This window comes from Podarcis tiliguerta (genome assembly GCF_965153285.1).
Source record: "Podarcis tiliguerta genome assembly, chromosome: 1".
Taxonomy (NCBI): domain Eukaryota; kingdom Metazoa; phylum Chordata; class Lepidosauria; order Squamata; family Lacertidae; genus Podarcis; species Podarcis tiliguerta.
Window position 1 is genome coordinate 92,182,925 of NC_139534.1, and position 19,816 is coordinate 92,202,740.

The 19,816-nt window shown below is 43.4% G+C and overlaps 1 protein-coding gene across 11 annotated transcripts in view; it reads right to left on the bottom strand.

The window, feature by feature from the left end:
* MAPKBP1 (mitogen-activated protein kinase binding protein 1) overlaps positions 1 to 19,816 on the bottom strand; it is a 119,496-nt gene that overhangs the window by 58,977 nt on the left and 40,703 nt on the right. For all 11 annotated transcript variants that reach the window (XM_083449686.1, XM_083449692.1, XM_083449693.1 and 8 more), the window contains exon 3: positions 19,106 to 19,197. In XM_083449686.1, the coding sequence (XP_083305812.1) occupies positions 19,106 to 19,197 (92 nt within the window). The remainder of the gene's footprint in view (positions 1 to 19,105; positions 19,198 to 19,816) is intronic.

The following is a 19,816-nucleotide window of genomic DNA, read 5'->3' on the forward strand; positions in this document are numbered from 1 at the left end:
CCAGTAGCTCCTTAGAGACCAACTAAATTTGTTATTGGTATGAGCTTTTGTGTGCATGCACATGAAAGCTCATACCAATAACAAACTTAGTTGGTCTCCAAGGTGCTATTTTTTTATTTTGTTTCAACTACGGCAGACCAACACGGCTACCTACCTGTACCAACAAAATAGTGGAATTAACATGCACAAAGAAAAACAGGTGATACCTGAGAAGAGGACATAAATTTTGCAGCTTCATTACATTACCCAGATCATGAGATAAACCCACACCCATTAATCTCTGGAGCAGGAGGCAGGGATCTCACTGATAAAGCATGCACTAGCTTATGAAAACATGTTTTAGCAATAACAATTTTCCCACAAGTGACTTGTTTGTTTTTAAAACGGTCTTATGGTAGCATCTGTACCAAATACACACACAGGACCTCTAGCAATCGACCAACAGAAGTAGAGGCTGAGGCTAGAAAGAAATTAAAGGAACTTATTGTGGAAAACTCAGCAGTGGCCAGAGGATTGGAGAAGATCAGTCTACATCCCAATCCCAAAGAAGGGCAGTACCAAAGAATGCTCCAACTACCGCACAATTGCACTCATTTCACACTCTAGCAAGGTTATGCTTAAAATTCTACAAGGCAGGCTTAAGCAGTATGTGGACCGAGAACTCGCAGAAGTGCAAGCTGGATTTCGAAGGGGCAGAGGAACCAGAGACCAAATTGCAAACTTGCGCTGGATTATGGAGAAAGCTAGAGAGTTCCAGAGAGACATCTACTTCTGCTTCATTGACTATGCAAAAGCCTTTGACTGTGTCGACCACAGCAAACTATGGCAAGTTCTTAAAGAAATGGGAGTGCCTGATCACCTCATCTGTCTCCGGAGAAATCTCTATGTGGGACAAGAAGCTACCGTTAGAGCTGGATATGGAACAACTGATTGGTTCAAAATTGGGAAAGGAGTACGGCAAGGCTGTATATTGTCTACCTGCTTATTTAACTTACATGCAGAATTCATCATTCGAAAGGCTGGGCTGGATGAATCCCAAGCCAGAATTAAGATCGCCGGAAGAAATATCAACAATCTCAGATATGCAGATGATACAACCTTGATGGCAGAAAGTGAGGAGGAATTAAAGAACCTTTTAATGAGGATGAAAGAGGAGAGTGCAAAATATGGTCTGAAGCTCAACATCAAAAAAACGAAGATCATGGCCACTGGTCCCATCACCTCCTGGCAAATAGAAGGCGAAGAAATGGAGGCAGTGAGAGATTTTACTTTCTTGGGCTCCATGATTACTGCAGATGGCGACAGCAGTCACGAAATTAAAAGACACCTGCTCCTTGGGAGAAAGGCGATGGCAAACCTGGACAGCATCTTAAAAAGCAGAGACATCACCTTGCCAACAAAGGTCTGTATAGTTAAAGCCATGGTTTTCCCAGTAGTGATGTATGGAAGTGAGAGCTGGACCATCAAGAAGGCTGATCGCCGAAGAATTGATGCTTTTGAATTATGGTGCTGGAGGAGACTCTTGAGAGTCCCATGGACTGCAAGAAGATCAAACATATCCATTCTGAAGGAAATCAGCCCTGAGTGCTCACTGGAAGGACAGATCGTGAACCTGAGGCTCCAATACTTTGGCCACCTCATGAGAAGAGAAGACTCCCTGGAAAAGACCCTGATGTTGGGAAAGATGGAGGGCACAAGGAGAAGGGGACGACAGAGGACGAGATGGCTGGACAGTGTTCTCGAAGCTACAAACATGAGTCTGACCAAACTGCGGGAGGCAGTGGAAGACAGGAGTGCCTGGTGTGCTCTGGTCCGTGGGGTCACGAAGAGTCGAACACGACTAAACGACTAAACAACAACAATTGTGGACATTATTATGCCACATTGTAACTGATGATATTACAAGAGATATGAGATTGATGACTATGGATTGTCCTGCATTCCAAAGTCTCGGAGGAGGCAACTATATTAAAATCCATTAGTAAAACACTAAAAAAAACAAAGCATGGTTGTAAAAAACGCCTTAGAAAAACCCTGCTCATTCATATTCAAATGTTTTTCTTACTTATGAGATTCCTTATCACTATGGGTAAAAGGCTCCAAATCTTTTATCAGATCTCTGGAGAAGCAAGAGGAGGAGGGAGAGAAACAAACAAACAACAACTCTCAACAAGTCCTTGTTCAATTTTCCAGCATAGAGGCAGTTTGTGGCTGACAATAAGAATGCATGCTCCCTCACTTGCACTCAAGGTATGAGAAAAATTTCAGTTCATGCAAACCCCTCAGGTTCATGCTGTTGTTGCAAAGGGTAAATAACATTTATTTAGGAATAGTTAGTATATTACTCTAATTCAGTCTTGCAACTTAAGAGTTACTGAAAATGTGGTAAATACTAGTGAAACAATGAGTGTGATCTATTGGAATGCCTGCAAAAGTCTTCCATGAAATAAATTCAGTTGCCATCTCCACAAAAAGGAGGCAATGGTTCAGTTGCTGTGGAAATGGGAACATCTCCCACTGCAGAGTGAGGGCAAAGCAGTTGGGCAAAATTATCTAGATCTGTTTCAGCCAGGATTTATAGGCCTAGTTTTCACACAGAAACCACGGTATCCTTCTGAAGCGGCTGTTCGAGTTAAGGGTGGGTGGCACCGCTTTATGGTGGTTCTGGTCCTACTTGGATGGACATTTCCAGAGGGTGATGCTTGGGGAGTGTTCTTTGGCCCCATGGAACTTTCAGTGTGGGGTTCCTCAGGTACAATTTTATCCACCATGCTGTTTAACATATACATCAAACCACTGAGTGGAGTTATCCGGTGCAATATGCTGATGACTCACAGCTCTATTTCTACTTTACATCTACAGGTGAGGCAGTGGATGTGCCAGACCATAGTCTTGCTTCAATAATGGACTGGATGAGAGCCAATAAATTGAAGCTTAATCCAGATAAGGATGGTAGTGGGTGGTTCCCTAGTCTAGATGGATGGGAGGTTAGCTGCTCTTGATGGGATTACACTCCCGCTGAAGGAGCAGGTACTCCTGAATCCTTTGCTGTCGCTTGAGGCTCAGGTGACCTCAGTAGCATAGAGTGCCTTCCATCAGCTTTGGTTGGTGGTTTGGCTGCACCCCTATCTGGGACAGGGATAGCCTAACTTCTGTTGTCAATGCTTTGGTAACCTCTAGGTTAGATTACTGCAATGTGTTATATAACATCAGCTAGTAGCAGAGGATTCAGCAGCAGGTTGCTCACTGGAGCAAGACAGTTTGAGCATATAATGCCAATCCTGGCCCAACTGCACTGGCTGCCAAATACTTTCTACATTACATATCATCTTAACCAAAAGGCCAAGAAGAGGGCCCAACTCAAAGTGCTGGTTTTGACTTATAAAACCTTTAATGGCTCAGGCTTTAATGTGAGTCAGCGTGGTGTAGTGGTTCAGAGTCTTGGACTCATAATCTGATGAACTGGGTTTGATTCCCCGCTCCTCCACATGCAGCTGCTGGGTGACCTTGGGCTAGTCACACTTCACTGAAGTCTCTCAGCCTCACTCACCTCACAGAGTGTTTGTTGTGGAAGAGGAAGGGAAAGGAGATTGCTAGCCGCTTTGAGACTCTTTAGGGTAGTGACAAAGCGGGATATCAAATCCAAACTACTCCTCCTCCTCCCCCCTTCCTCTTCTTCTTCTTCTTCTTCTTCTTCTTCTTCTTCTTCTTCAGGAATACTTTAAAGACCACCTCTCCCCTTATGAACCGACTCAGACCCTGCAATCATAATCTGAGGCCCTTCTTTGTGTCCCTTTTCCGCAAGCGGTCTGGAGGATGACAATACAAGAATGGGCTTATTCTGTGGTGGCTCCCCACCTGTGGAATGTTCTTCCCAAGGAGGTTTACCTGGTGCCTTCATTACATTTGGTGCCAGGCAGAAACATTCCTCTTCTCCTTTGAGTAACTGGTGCCTTTGACTAATTCAACAATCTAAGGCCTTTTAAACTTTTGTGTTTTTATACTGTAAACCACCCTATGATCCTCGGATGAAAAGTAGCATCAAATTTAATAAATAATAACAACAACACACAATGATTGACTGTCATAGAGGAGAGAGAGGGAGAGAGAGAGAGAGAGAGAGAGAGAGAGAGAGAGAGAAGCTCTATCCAGTTAAAGAACCAGTCTGGGGAAATGGCAGGTGGTAACAGGTGCAAAAAAAATGAAGGTATGCATTTTTAAGAGAACCTCTCCCAGCAAAGGGGACATTTTACACCCTGAATTTACTTGGGAGAATGTGGCACAGCCTCAGTTCTCAGCATTAACAACACCACCTGCCTAAAAACAACCAGCATAACTCTTCTTTGTTCAAGTATCAAATAGACAGATCCACAACTCATCCCAAAGTCATTGCATAAACAGGAATGGTTCCATGTTCTTTCTTTCTTTCTTTCTTTCTTTCTTTCTTTCTTTCTTTCTTTCTTTCTAGATGAGCTGCTTAGGCTAAGAAGAAACAGCCATCTCATCAATAATAGCTTATCACAAGAAAGCAGCACACAATAGCTATCGAGACAGGCAATACATTAAATGATTTAACTCTCTAGGCTTTTATTCAATTAATTAACCCACAGGGGAAATCGTACAGAGCAAGTAAACGGTACAGTACGGAGCATGTGCCCTGCCTGCTTTTCCATCCCTTTCAGCCTACAGTAAGCACTTACACACATATACAGTCACTCTGAGAAGTTTATCTATCACCTGTAGCAGATAAAATAAGAGTCCGGTAAGCCCACAACTTACATGCATTTAACTTGTGTGCATTCAGCTTTACAGGCTTGGCAAATATATATACATATAATTTAAAAGGTGGGCGGAAAGGGGGCAGGCATCTGAGGAAAAAAGACTTTGGCAATCCCACCCACCATTGCACCCAAAGTGTTTTGACTATATGCGACTCTGGTTTTAGGCACTATCCCTGGAACATAGACCCCCATGCAGGTTTGTGGGGTTACTCTAATTCTCCCACTATGATGCGTTTGGTGCTTTGCTTTCTTTTTACCCCCTGCCCTGTCTAAACACTGGAACTGGTTATTCAAAAATGTGCTGCCTCTGCAGAAAACAAGAGCCATTACTTTCTTATGTGGTGGTCATGTCTCTCAGGATAAAAATATTGGAAAATGATTACAAAATTAATATCTTAAATATAACAGTATGAACATGGTGCTGGATCCATTATTTATGTTGCTAAACTTCACATATTGAATTAACCCCCTATATGATTGTGGCAGAATGCATGATATATAGTCAAACTTGGAGAACCCAGAAGCTACCTTTGTGCAGCGACTGAATTAATAAGCTCTGGGAATTAGCTCTAATGCCAAGTTAACATATTATTTACGATATGTGGAAAACAGGGTATGAGGAGAATAAATTTGTAGAAATATGGTCTCACTTTATAATATATTGACAGAGAAATATGCTCTAAACAAACAAACAAACTGTGTTTCTAACACCAAGAATCATATCAGCTGTTTACAAAAAGTAGAAAGACAATCCAATGAGAAGTCCAAAATATGACTAAGCTATGAAAATAGCTTTATTGCACACCAGTATAATTTACAATTTATCCACTTATTTTCTTCCGTATAGTAATGATGTATGTTCATATGCCAGAAGTACTATACTTCTTACTGGTTTGTTTGTTTTGTAATGTAAACAAGGCATTCAGACATATTATGAAATTCTTGACAATTTTATTTTTTTTAATTAAGATTAAAAAGAGAGAGAGAGACCATGGAAATCTGTTCCCATAAAGTGGGGAAGGCTGCCTTCTGATTAAGAAAAGGGCCACAAAACCAAGAACCAAAAATCCTGCTCTGCCAGAATGGGAAAGAGAGATCACAAATGCAGGTCTATCAGCACTGTACAAATTAAATTTCATTCTAAACTATTAGAGCAAATTCCTTCACATACAGATATATTCACACAAAATCCTTGGAAGACGTATGTATGTGTGCCTGCATCGGATTTTAAATGTGGGAAATTCCACATTGAATGTGCCCCTGAAATGATGCAAATCAGTCTTCCCCTTTTTTCCTGCTATCGCACTGACATATTGTCTACATTTCTGAAAACACCCTGTTTAACACACATACCTACTGCAAACATGTAAACCTTTCAATATTACCAACCACATCAAAATCACCCAGAAGAAAAAGAAAATGACCATTTTTTTCATTACAGGCCAGTCCTAGTTTCTAAGAAGTGTGTGTGTGTGTGTGTGTGTGTGCCTGCCTAAAAGGTTCCTGGGAGGCACCTTTAGCAAAGGCCATATGCCAGTCATGCACATGGAATTCAAGTTCTCTCCCAATCCCAGCCAGTATTTTTCCTCTCCTTGGTCTTATGCAAGCTCAAAACTTGGCTCTAAAAACAAATCACGTTGCTACATGGCATAACTGTTCCTAAGGATGCCAAGTTCTTCTCAGGTAAGGGAGAGGAGAGAACAGGTCTTTATTATTGCCTGTAGAAGCACAGTGCTTCCAGCTTTCATAGAATATTCTGACTGTTCCCCCCTTGTTTCACAAGCACCAAGGAAACCTTAAACTATCCCTTATTCTAGAGCATCATAAACATGACCGGTCCTAACATACCATGTTGTAATGCACTCCAGATTCAGAGAATTCTGCAAAACAGAAGAAGCAGGCTGGTTATTTCCCCCCACCTAGCAAGTGTACTGCGATGGCCTCACTTCCAGCTGTCTGTGGCAGACAATTGTCACCTGCTTCGGAGAAAAGTATGAAGATGTAACAATACTGGATAAGATTTGACCAGCTCTTTCATCAAATAATAAGGTCATGGAGTGAAGGCATGGTTTTCATAGATAGCCCAGTACAGTGGTACCTCAGGTTAAGAACTTAATTCATTCTAGAGGTCTGTTCTTAACCTGAAGCACCACTTTAGCTAATGGGGCCTCCCGCTGCCACTGCGCCGCCGCTGCATGATTTCTGTTCTCATACTGAAGCAAAGTTCTTAACCCAAGGTAATATTTCTGGGTTAGCAGAGTCTGTAACCTGAAGCGGATGTAACCTGAAGCGTATGTAACCCAAGGTACCACTGTATAAGCTTTGCTCTTAGTGGCTTTTGCAGAAAGACTTTCGGAGTTTCTTCAGCAGCACAAAGTGCTGTACCGTATTGTGTGCAGGGAACCACGGTTTGTGTGCAAAATTGCGTGCAAGGAACTAACCCCAACAGCGGCATTTCAACAAGATCTCTCTCCCACCTCACCACCAAGATTTTCAAAATATAAGAACAAAGAACTAGCTCTTTCTTAGCATCTTTCCGCCCAAAGAATGTTCAAATGATGAAGTAAATAAGGGGTAAATGAAGGGGTACTCGGTCTTTATTGTTACATAAAGTGCAGTAGCCTACTTACTGGCAAGTCTTGGTCCCTGGTATCTCCAGTCAAAAGAACCTCAGGTAGCTGGTGCTGCAAAAAGACCCCCACTTGAACCAGCAGGCTTAGAAAGCCATTGTCAGTTAGAAAACACAATACTGGGTCAGGTGGATTAATGACAGCTTCATATATTGTTTTTAATGTAAACTTTTTCCAAGAACTACTTCAGGATGTTACTGGACCTCCTGGGAACACACAACACCAGGTGCCCCCTTCCTCAGAGCCTGAGACACACCAGACGTGCCACCTTGCCCCCACGATAGTGGGTGCACGGGAGTGTGCTGGCATCACTGTGGTGTGCAGGCGTCACTTGCACACGTCGGGGGGGGGTGCCAATGCCACACACACATGCTATGGGGCATGCTGACATGACACCAAGTGGAATCTGGGGGGGGGGCAGCTCCCTCCTTTTTTACAATTGTGGCTGCCCGGGCACCCAGGGCCCCGCATAGTTGCCACCTATGAGATCCACTATGCTACTATTTCCAATAGTCTGGAATCAAGCTTAGCAAACCAGATGATTCTTGAAAGGGTAAAAATCATACCTGGATTGTTAAGTCGTCTTTAAGCCGCCCAGAGTGACTGGGGCAACCCAGTCAGCTGGGCGGGGCATGAATAATAAATAGAATCATAGAATCTTAGACCCCCTGTAATGCAGGAATCTCAGCTAAAGCATCCATGACAGATTAAAATAAAAACTTATTTTTATTCTAATATTAAAATAAAATTAAAACACCCAAACCACCACCATGAAGTCACTTAGCAATATCTGAAATGCAAGCTTAAAGAAAAGCAGTACCAAGACACTGGTGTCTGCAGAGAGTTCTAAGCAACTATTTCAGGTGAGAGGTTAGAAGTTGCACTTATTAAAGCCCTGGAATTATTAGTTTAGGATCTAGTTTATGGCCCCTGATGTATCACTATATCAGATGTAATTTCATTTGTATCAAGGCATGCAAGGATCAATTAGCGTTATAGTAACAGGAAGTTTTCCATGAAGGTCTGCCTGATCATCATGAAGTTTACCCAATTACATTAGGAAAATGAAGGATATTTTCTTTTATGAAGCCACCCGCAACTTTTATAGGAAGTTTTCTTTCTACATTCAAATTTAGCAGAGGCAGAAGGAAATAAGACTCCACCTCGCTACCAATGGGCCCATTTTATTTGCAGTTGGTTGGTGGCTACTGTCCCTCCCTGCTGTGGTCCAGATTAGAACACTGGGTAACTTGTGTGGCTTCTCTTTGGCACAGGGCAAAAACCGAGCCCAGCTGCAGGAAAAGTTATTCCAATCACCGCATTCATGCGATGAATGAAAGGGCTGCTATTGCCACCTTTTAGAGAAGATAAATCCTGCCTGTCTCTGGCTCTACTTGGATATTCCCACATCATCAACACTGTAGTCCAGTGTAAATACTGGAGTACTGGAGGGCCACTGGGAACAAGATCAGCTGGTTCAGGGCAAAGGCCTACCCAGTCCAACATTCTGGCCTGGCCAACCAGATGCCTATGGGAAGCCTGTAAGCAGAATCTGAGCACTAAAGCACTCTCCTCAGAATTCAGAGGCAGCACACAGCCATCACAAGAAGATTAGTAAATGGCAATCAAAGGAGTCCATAGGGAGAGCATGGCCAAAGGGACAGCCTTCACCAGACACTAGGTTGTATCTGACTGTGGCTGCAAAAGCAAAATCCGGTGGAAGTTTGGTGCTCTTTTCTGTGTTATTTGCTTCCACCCGGGGGGGGGGGGGGAGAATGTGATTGCAACACCGTTAACCGAGAAAATCCCGATAATTTCCCACTGCAATTTCACATGACCAAATTTCAAGTGGTATCTTGGCATACAGTTTTTTCCACCGTTTAAAATTTAGCATGGCGTGGCAGTATATTGATCAAAAAGCTGCAGTTCCGCATAACGCAACAGGTAATGCAGTGTAGAATCTGAGATAGGATTGCTAGCATTATAATCAGGAAAATTAATGCACTAATCCCCACATATGAATGTACCCTAAGCCTCCAATTACTTTAGACAATGATAAAGATTGTTGTCTGACAGACCAATCCAGAGTTGCCCCACTTTTGCCATCCACCCCATCATGGGTTGATACGTAACCACATATCAACCCATAGTAACCACAATACAACGTGAGGAATTCATTCAACATGACGGATCACAAGTTGTGTACTTTTTTATTCATGAGAACACATCCAGATTTTAAAAGAAGTGTTTTGGAGACCCTTGTTTTTAAATATTAGAACTGATGTGTGCTGAAATAAAACTAAGTGCAATCAGTTATCTCCCAGTTTGTGACACGGGACCCTCACAGAGGCTAAAAGGCTATGGCTACTTGTGTTTCAGCCAAGCAAAGTATTTCTTTCCTGCAGTATTAGCAGTGACACAAAGTCCTCACAAGCCTTTTCAGACTATTCTTATCTAAGAACGTGATGTGTGCATCATACAACTTGTCCAAGAAGTTGATTTTCCATTTATCTAATCCTTCGTGTCTTGCCCATTATGCAATTACCTACATACCAGGAAAGCTGACAACAGAAGGGTTCTTTAAAAAGGAGGACCATGGAAATATATGCGTGCAGCTGAAAAGGATTTGTGAACAAACCAATGGCCACAGCTGGGAGGAAGAAAAAAAAACACACATACAACTCTCCACCATTCAGCTTACAATGAGATTTACTGCTCAGTCTACTAAGACTTCATCTCTACATGTGCTAAGCAGATTTCTGGCTGGAGAAACAGTGAGTGGTATCCACTTCTCCACCCCACCCCCTGCCTTGGCTGTGACACAGATGGCTGTCATTTTCCGGCTGACTTGGGTTATGACTGACCTACTATGCACCTCCCAAGCTCAGAAACTGCAGGTCCTGGAAGTCCATGACTCAGGAGAAAAGAGCTGCTGAAGTTCAGGAGGTTTATGCTAAGAAGCACAAAACTAAGTTATTATAGAAGTGAAGGTTGGGCGAGGGGTGAGGGAGAGAGAGAGAGAAAAGTGGGAGGAAGAGATCACATGACACTTTGCACTCTGCTCCGTGATTCTGCAGCTCGTGCTGGTATCAGAACTTATCAAGAAGAGGAAGATCTTGCCCTTTCCAAGTCCAATGTGCACACTGCAGACATTTGTTCCAGCATTACACATTTGTGCCCTGACATGACTCATCTTCAAGGGCTAGATTTCTCCTGCAGCTCAGTCTAAAGATCCAAGCTAGACACAACGGTGGGAAATTCCAATACTGACCTGCCTAATCATGGAGACAGGTGAAGTCTAGTTGGAGTGGGGGGATGTCACATGCATAAAGAATGATTTGTGGTGGTATTTTTGGTTGCCTGCTTCTTTGGGGTTGCCTGCTTTTCATTGTCTGTGGAGGATTTTCTTGGGTGGTGTGTAGATATTGTTGCCTGCTGCTTGGTGTGAGTCAGTGGGGATAGCATCACCAGTTCTTTCTGATGTCAAATGGTTATTTTGTGGTGCCCATGACAGTTTCTTAAATTTCCAGGTATGTCCTCGGCCCAAGAAGGTTGGGGACTCCTGCTCTATGACACAATCCTTCATGACACAGTTCTGTTTTATTTTTGGCCAAAGCTGAGCAAGCACCCTAAAAACATGCCTTCTGTACCAGCTGTTCCACCACTATCCACCAAGCCACTTCTTATCTCTTAAGAAGTATGTTCTCAAAAGTCTTCAATCAAAGTCTGTCCTGGATCATTTCATTCCAGTCTCCCCTCCCCTGCTCCTATGCCGCCATCTTACAGACATTATTGAAGTCTTTGTATGTACAGCTATATGCACAAAGACTGTCTTGTTACAGAAGCTTGCACAGCACACTTGGAGCAGAGGAACATGCAACATCAAGGTCATGGTTTCTCTGTGGGGTCCCACTCCTTGCTCCCGTGTTGAGTGGCATGGGATCAAAGAACATCTGAGTAGGGTTAATATGTTAGCAACACCCACTTATAGGAAGAGGCCATGGAAATTACCTTCCATGTAGTATTTAAGAGACACAATCATTTGCTCCATGGGTACATTTGCAAGCTGGAGAAACACACAGCACAACACACACAGCACAACCAAGTACACACAGCAGCCTACTGTATTGCCTACAATGGAATGATTCTTCCAAGCCTAATTTCAGGGACCAAGGGAATCTTCTGTGGCTGCGTGGCTGCCCAGAGAAGACATGTTGCCAATGCCCAGTTTAAACAGTATACAAAGCAGCATTATGTTCTCCTAGGGCTCATCCGCACTTCCTCTTGCCCTGCTCCTTTCCCCCATGGGCAAACAACTCTTTTCCATTCAATTGGAGCAAATGGCAATGCAGGTTTTCTTTGGATTGACATTTGCTCCAATGTAGCACTAAAGAACAGGTTTTCCATGGGAAAGGAGCGGAGCTCGGACCAATGGTTTCTGGGCATGGGACAAGCAAAAGAGTGGAATGGTCCCAGCTGCTGGAACACAACTCAGACCTATGTGGGTAACTTACAAATTGCCAGACAAAGCAAGTAAAACATCACATAAATAGAAAAGAGACCTATTACATATATATCCTCCTTTGCCTTCATGCTCCCCCCTCAAAATTTATTTTCCAACCTCCTTGTGCGATAGATCAGACTGAGAGATGGTTAACTAGTCCTGCATCATGGCTGAGTGGGGATCTGAACCCCAGTTTCCCAGATCCTAGTCTGCTACATTTAAATGCTACACCATGCTGGCTAATGATCAGTGTAGGAAAAGGGGGTTGGGGTCAATGGAATGAGAGGATTTGTTTCCATAAGAAAAGAGTCAAATAAAACCTTGGTGGATGACACCCCCCCAAATCTGGCTTGGCATTCCTGCTACACTTTTTCTTTTTTTGTATTTTTCTGCAGCAATCTCAGAGGGTTTCTTAGTTTTGTTTTACTTCTTGTTTCTAGGATACAGAATCTCAGCAGCGATGTCAACAAAACACACACACAACACAAGTGCATGCATGAGGCAGAACAGGGGTGCGGGGGGAGAAGAATTAGAGAACTGCAAGCAAGCTAAAATTGTTATTTTAAAAAAGAGAAGCAACTTAGGAACATAACAAGAGCCCTGCTGGGTCATCCTCCAACTCAGGGGGAGCCAGCATGCTGGCCTCAAGATGGCCTTGGTCTCCAACTCCCAGCAGTCCCAGCCACCATGGGATAATGGGATAATGGAAGCTGTATTCCAACATATGGAGAGCACCAACTGCACTGTTTAATAAAATAGGCAAGCAAAGACAGTTCCTACTTTTCCAAGTTTCACTCAGCACTGGTACTAACCTTTCACCAGTATCAATTTTTGGTAGCATACCAGATCAGACAGGCTTGCTTGCATGTTGTTCTAGATTTAAAAAGTCTGAAGAAATTCGCATTTGGAAGTAAAATTTTGTTTATGGCAATATATGTGTACTGAATTGCTACACAAAAATTCAAATGTAGTTCAGAGATACTAGGAATAATAGTTTGAAGTTCAAAATATTTTTGGTAGCGTATAGCTAGGAGGTACCATAAATAAGGTATTTTAGGGTTAAGAGATTTTATGGAGCAGGCATAGGCAAACTCAGCCCTCCAGATGTTCTGAGACTACAATTCCCATCATCCCTGACCACTGGTCCTGTCAGCTAGGGATGATGGGAGTTGTAGTCCCAAAACATCTCAAGGGCTGAGTTTGCCTATGCCTGTTATAGAGGGGGAAGGATTAAGATTCACAACAAAGTTTTAAAGGCCTGTTCTTGGATACATCTTTTTAACCGTTGTGTTTTTAAAAAGGGATTGCTCTTAAAACCTACTGGTCTCAGCATTCCTGAGATCCCACTGGCATTTCCTATGCACAGGAAGGTGGAGCCAGAAGGGTGTGGGCATCACATTGGCACCAGAGAAGGAGGGACCTAGGATCGTAATAATCTGGGCTATTAAGATCCCAGAGAAAGCAGGTGCCAGAGGTGCTGAAAGGATTTACAGGCTCCAAAACATATGTGAGTAAATGAGTTCAGCCTTTGGCATCCACCAGAGTCCACAGAAGAACTGACACAATATTCCAGGGATGGGGAACTGTCTAAAAGGCATTTGTCACTTGTGTATAATTAAGACACACACATGCCATACTGCTGTGCCTCATTATTAATGCAAACCCAACCACAAGAATGCAAAGAGCTTAAGTACAGGGAACTAACAGAAGTCATAGGAAACCAATCACTTCTCTAATTTTTCAAAACAGGCACATAAAAGAGGAGAGGAAAAGAGAAGAGAAAACTGTGTGTTGGGCACAGAAGAATTAAGCCTGCATGCAGATCTCGAGAAATAACTTAATGCTTTCAGGGGGGCGAGGCTGAGAGAAAAGCACTTCTAGGACTGCAGAGAATTCCCCAGAGGCTCTGAACCAAACACTTGCACAGCAAAACCTGGGAACAAAAAGGTGTGGTGCATGGTGGGTCAGCTTCTGGCACCAGGATTCTCGATGCCATCTCCTCACCCTCAGGTTTTAGTCCTTTACCTGGAGACTCTGAAGTAGGGCTTAATAAGAGGCCACTCACTAGGGCTGCCATACGTCCGGATTTTCCCAGACGTATCCGAAACACTGCAGTCGGCAGCAATCTCTGGGCAGTAATCAGGCAAACGTCTGGGAAAATCCGGATGCATGGCAACTCAGCAACTTTTCTGTTCGGATTTTCACTGTTTGAAATTTGGCAATCCTAACTCACACATCACCAAAAAAGAAGAAATGCAACACAGAGAGAGAGAGAGATGAGAGGGCAGATTTGCATAAAAGTCTGTATATGCACATTTGGAAATATGTACTGTAATTTAGAACAGAAATACATCAATATAAAGGGGAAGACTGTGATAAAGTGACCTCTGTGCCTCCTCTGTCCACTGTCCTGCTGATGGGCAAATTCAAGGATCATGATCTCCCTTCTTAAGGATTCTGTATTTTTAATATGGGCTTGAACGGGACAATCCTTCAAACAGAGAATCCTTCAAAACAGTCTTTTGTAAGTAATGCACATGAACACTCTGTGGCTTAAGTTCGAGTCTAATAGGCAGGAGGGCCAGATCTCAAAGAAGGTCAGAGGTGACAAATATTGGGGGGGACGGGACCACAGTTTCCCCAGCAGATGCTGTTACTGAACCTAGAAACCTCCATATCGCCCACTTGACATTTAACAATTGTGTGTAAAACAAATATAGCTTGCAAATCTAGTTTTATTAGGATTTGCACTTTTATTCAGCAGAAGCCAGTACAGTATTCAAGTGTAATGTAGCTCACATACATTTAAAGGAACAGAGAAAACAGAAATAAATCTAACAGCATAATAGCATTATTTTGGTGGTACTTTCATGAGATTTGAGACATTTGAAGGATCGATCCACGTTAACAGTTAAATAAAAATTGGTGCTTTCAAACACAGTAAAAAATAAAGCACTGTTACATAATTTAGCCCTCTGGCTAGAGCAGCAAGGGAGTTGAATCTGGAGACTGCCCTGTGATTTAAATTAATGTTGAGTCAACTAGCAGGGTATCTGGAGACGAACAGATCAGAACTGAAGCATATGCTAAGAGCTATATGGCAGGCACCCATGCAGGGCCAAGGACACTGTACTCTGGCTCAGGACAGCAAAATGCACATCAAGAAGAATGAGTGTTCTGCTTCCCATTGCCAGAGAGAGAGAGAGAGAGAGAGAGAGAGAGAGAGAGAGAGTTTAAAGGAAGCCTCAAAATGAACACTCAAGAGAAGCCAGTGACAGAAGCCAATGGCGTTTCCCCCTTTTTTCTTTCCTCCCTGCATAGTGCCAAGAAGGTATAAATCCCTTGAGAACAAGATAATAAAACAAACTGACCTTGCAACCCAATTAGGTCTGCAAACTGTTTCTCTTGTGTGTTTTGGGCCAATACAACTGCAGAGGATAAACTGAACACAAAGCGTTGTCTTGACAGTGGCAAACTTTATCAGCATCACAAAGCAGCTAGGCATAGCATGGAAGCAGGCGGCTGTTCAGCCAAGGCACAGAAAGACTAGGCTTCAGACAGGAATCCTATGCAATGGGCCATGGGGGAAAGATACCACCTTGATTCCATTAAGCAGGATCATTTAACCACATAACTTCCCCAAATCATTTCAAACAGAGTCAAAATAATGTTTTGGCACTACTTATTAGACTCACACTTGGCATACGTTCTTCCTGATGATGGAAATTGCCAGCAAATTAGTTTTTGTTTAATAGATGTGCAACTTCACAGGAAATGCCTCAGAGAAACTTCACAGGAAATTCCTCTTACCAGTTTCACACTTCTGAAAAAGCCAAAAGCTGCAGCAGAATTTTGCAGTTTCCCCACACTTTGTTAAAATGCCATTGGCTTGGATTTTTAAGACAATACAAAGGAAGGACACGCACCTGCAACACAGGCTTGCTTATCAAATGGAAAACAAAGAATTCCTGCCATTCTACTGCAACCCAAACATTACTGTGTAGGGGGAGGAAGCTGCATACGTGCCCACTGAGAGAGAATCCAAAAGAAACATTGACTTGAAGCAAAACTGCCCCACAGCTCAAAGCAGTAAAGCAACCGCCTCTCCAGCATTTAAAACTTCCATATTTCAAAAATCTACTGTGAGCAGATACTCAATTAGTAAGGCTAAGAATCATCACACTTTTATAACAGCAAATGCATAATATTCTAAGCGAAACCAGTTTCTGGGAATGAGAAGAGTGCTGTTACACTCAGATGCTACTTTCAGGCTTTCCATAGGTATCTGGTTGGCCATTGTGAGAAGCACAAAATGCTGGACTAGATGAGCCTTTGGCCTGATCCAGCAGTGCTCTTTCTATGCCTTCAACAACACGTAGTCAAAAACCATTCATAAATAATTGAGAAAACAGCAAGGCATTCTGGATGACTGCAATAATGATGGCAGGGAATATTCCACCTTATTGCTATGGACAATCCACCTAAATAAAAAAAACCACGTTTGCAGCAGAAGCAAGACATGCCAGAGCCATCATCTCTCCAAAAGGCAAGAACAAGGGATATCAGACATGGCTTCAAAGCAAGCACAACATTTTGATTCCTGCACACTTCCTTTGGGGTGGGGAGATGGAAGATTCCAGTATGCTTGGCCTTGCCTCATTTAGATTTGCTACAGGGCTCTCTTTCATCTCCTCCATGCTCTAACAGTGGGTTGTTTTTATCTTGTGATCTTATCAGCATTCCTCTAGCTTCCCTCAAACATCCAAAGTGAGGACACCTCCAGTTCCACCTCAAATGTAACATTTCCAGCATTTAGACTGCAACTCTTGTGTAAAGGGTTTACAGAACTTTAAAAGAGCAGCAGAGAAATGCCATGGGTAGAAGTTTTGGCTTGGACCTGGAATATCTTGGTGGCTTTTAATTTTTAAGCACTTGTAGACGACAGTAGTACTCATACCAAGCCCTTTTCTTACACCCATACCTCAGATTCCACAGCCGCATCCTAGGAACCAATTTTTTTTCTGGGGGCCCAGCATGTGAGCAAATTGTACAGTAGCTCGTTTAAATGTATGCAAATTAAATATCGCTAAGCACTGACTGTAAGCTTAAAAACCACACAGGGTGACAAAAGCTTCTCTCAACGGCAGTCACGTGGCAAGCCTAGCTATGACAAAAATGATTGCTGTGCTACCCGCATTAATAGGCATATTGTTGCCAAACCGGCAGCTTTCTAAGATTGGCCTCAATTTCTTCTCTTCCCACTCCAAACTAATTATAGGCACCCAGATGCATTAGCAAAACTATATGCCAAAACAAACTAAATATCTATCAAGCTCTAGAATCACTGTTCGGCACTCAGCATCACCTTTGTCAGCTTTTCCAGCTCCTGTTCCCTTATGCACATGAAAAAAATAGAAGGAAGCTGTATTCAGGCATTCCTGAAGATCCTAGAGATCTGCCTCCAACATGGACTTACGTACTTCACCCCTCTTAAACTCTCGATTCCCCACTTATGGAGCAAAAAGCATCAGGTCTCTCAGCGGAAGAGGGAGTTTCCCACCTGTCCTCATTTGTGTCTGACTGTCCAAAACATCACTCTGCCGAGGATGACAAAGTTCAAGAGCACCAGAGACAGTTGTTCAGTTCCATGGTTATACCCCAGCATGCTTGCAGGACCAGGCATCAGACTTCCCATGCCCCAACCCAAATAATAAGAGATCAATGAGACTGGTTTTCGGTCAGAACAGGCCCCAACTTTATTGACTATAGTTGAAAGAGGTTTGGGCATGGGGCAATCTAAATACTTCCGGCCCACCCACAGAAGTGATGCATGGTCAATCCAGACAGGGGGGTCTTAAGACTTATATCAAATAGGGTGACCCCTGCAGGGACCGCTGTTTGGGGGAGTGCCTTCGGCCCTGGCCCCACCTGAGCATGTGGACATGACCACTACCCCCAGATCCCTTTAAGGGGGATCCCAGCATTTGGAGGGGCAGGCGGAGTCTACAACCTCCCCTCCATCCAAAGCAAAGGATTGCCCCAATGCCCAACCAGTTGTGATGATTGCTATGTGGTAGGCAGAACCACCGGGTCAGTGCCAATTAGCCCGATGGGCAAATTCCTACCCGGCCCCTTAAAGGATGGCGACCACCATAGCCACAGCAAAGTCATTGGCTATCAGCTTAAACCGAGGGTGGCTGGGTGGGGAAACCCGGAGCAGGAACAAACAGGCTGAGCCCCAGGTGCTGGCTGCTTAAATGGGGAAGGGGCGGATCCGAGGGAAGCCCACCGTCGGCTCCATTGGCTTTGCCAACCGGAACAGCCCAAGCCCCGGCCTGCATCCCCATTTGCCAAAACATGGAGCAGGCAAAGATACGGTTCCTGATAGGAAGGGCACAGCCAGTTTGAATTCCCTCAAAGGGGTGAGCGAGCTTGTTGTCCTTAGGAGATTGGAAGGGAAAAGGCAGGTGGGAAGAGCCTTGCCTCTGCTTCATAGGCCTGTGGGACCCAGGGCTTTTCCAGTTCCCTCTCATGTACATAAATCTTAACAGAAGATTCACTCAGAAAGGGCAAACAAAAGCAGCATTGCACAGTCACCACTGGAAGCTTTTGCCACTGCATCCAACCCTTACTGAGAACAAGCCAACCCAAGCTACATACTAGTGCTTATCTCTAGATTATTATTGAGATAATAAGAATCGTTTGGACCCACTTAAATAAAAGCTGGAAAGAACAGTGGAAGCTCCAGAATCAAATGAGTGATCAGGTTCTCTCTCTCTCTGCATGAACAAAGGAACCACTGCCCGTGAAACTTCACACATCACAAAACTAACTGGCAGTCTTATGGAGCATCTTCTGATTGAACAGGCAGCCAGAATCCATCTAATTTTCACATTTTCATCATGTCCATGTTCAGCATAGTACCAAATCCAATTATTATTATATTAAAAAAATTAACACTTAGCTAAGAGCTAGAGGAGGAACCCTAGAGAATAATTTAATTAGTTATGATAGGTAAAGAGTCTTCCTTGCAGCAATTTAAACCTACCCCTGCTGATGTTCCTCATAATTGGAGGGAGTTTTATGAGGCTCTTATAAAATGCATCACTCTGCTACACGACAGATTTGGCATAAGCTGCACCTTTAGGCTGACAACGTGCATCCATTGTGTAACACCCTCAATGACTCACCCAGCTGGATAAGCAACGAGACCACTCTTTGGATCACAGGCCAATCCTCTGCCTCCAGAGACGGTGATTCCCAGCACTTTCTCCAAGGTCACCTAGTCAAAAAGAGAAAAAAAAGAAAATGAGATTCATGCAGATTGAATTCAACTTCATGTAACCACAAGCTTCAATTTGTGTGCATGTGTGTGAATATATATTGTTTCGGTGGAGACTGGAAGATGCACATAATCAACAAAGATGCCATCAAGTGTCAAGAGCTGACAGACATATTTAGTAGGTTCTGTGTCGAACAAAACAACAAAAACAACAACAACAAGCTGGTCCATAGCCAGTGTTTTGAGAAGGAGATTTATAAAACTATCACAGTAACTGGAACCAGCAGAAAAGCATGGGAAATACTGGGAGGGAGGTTAGATAAAAAAGAAAACTACCAAGCAATGGACCATGCTGGTCCCACCCAAATCCCTTTTGCGTGTCTGATGTAGCTTCCCCAAGAGATATGTAAAAGCATTCAGATTCAAAGGCGACTATGGGTCATCTCGCTTTCAGGCCAAGGGAGCCAGCATTTGTCCACAGACAGCTTTCCGGGTCATGTGGCCAGCATGACTAAACTGCTTCTGGCACAACGGAACACTGACGGAAACCAGAACATATGGAAATGCTGTTTACCTTCCCACCACAACAGTACCTATTTATCTACTTGCACTGGCATGC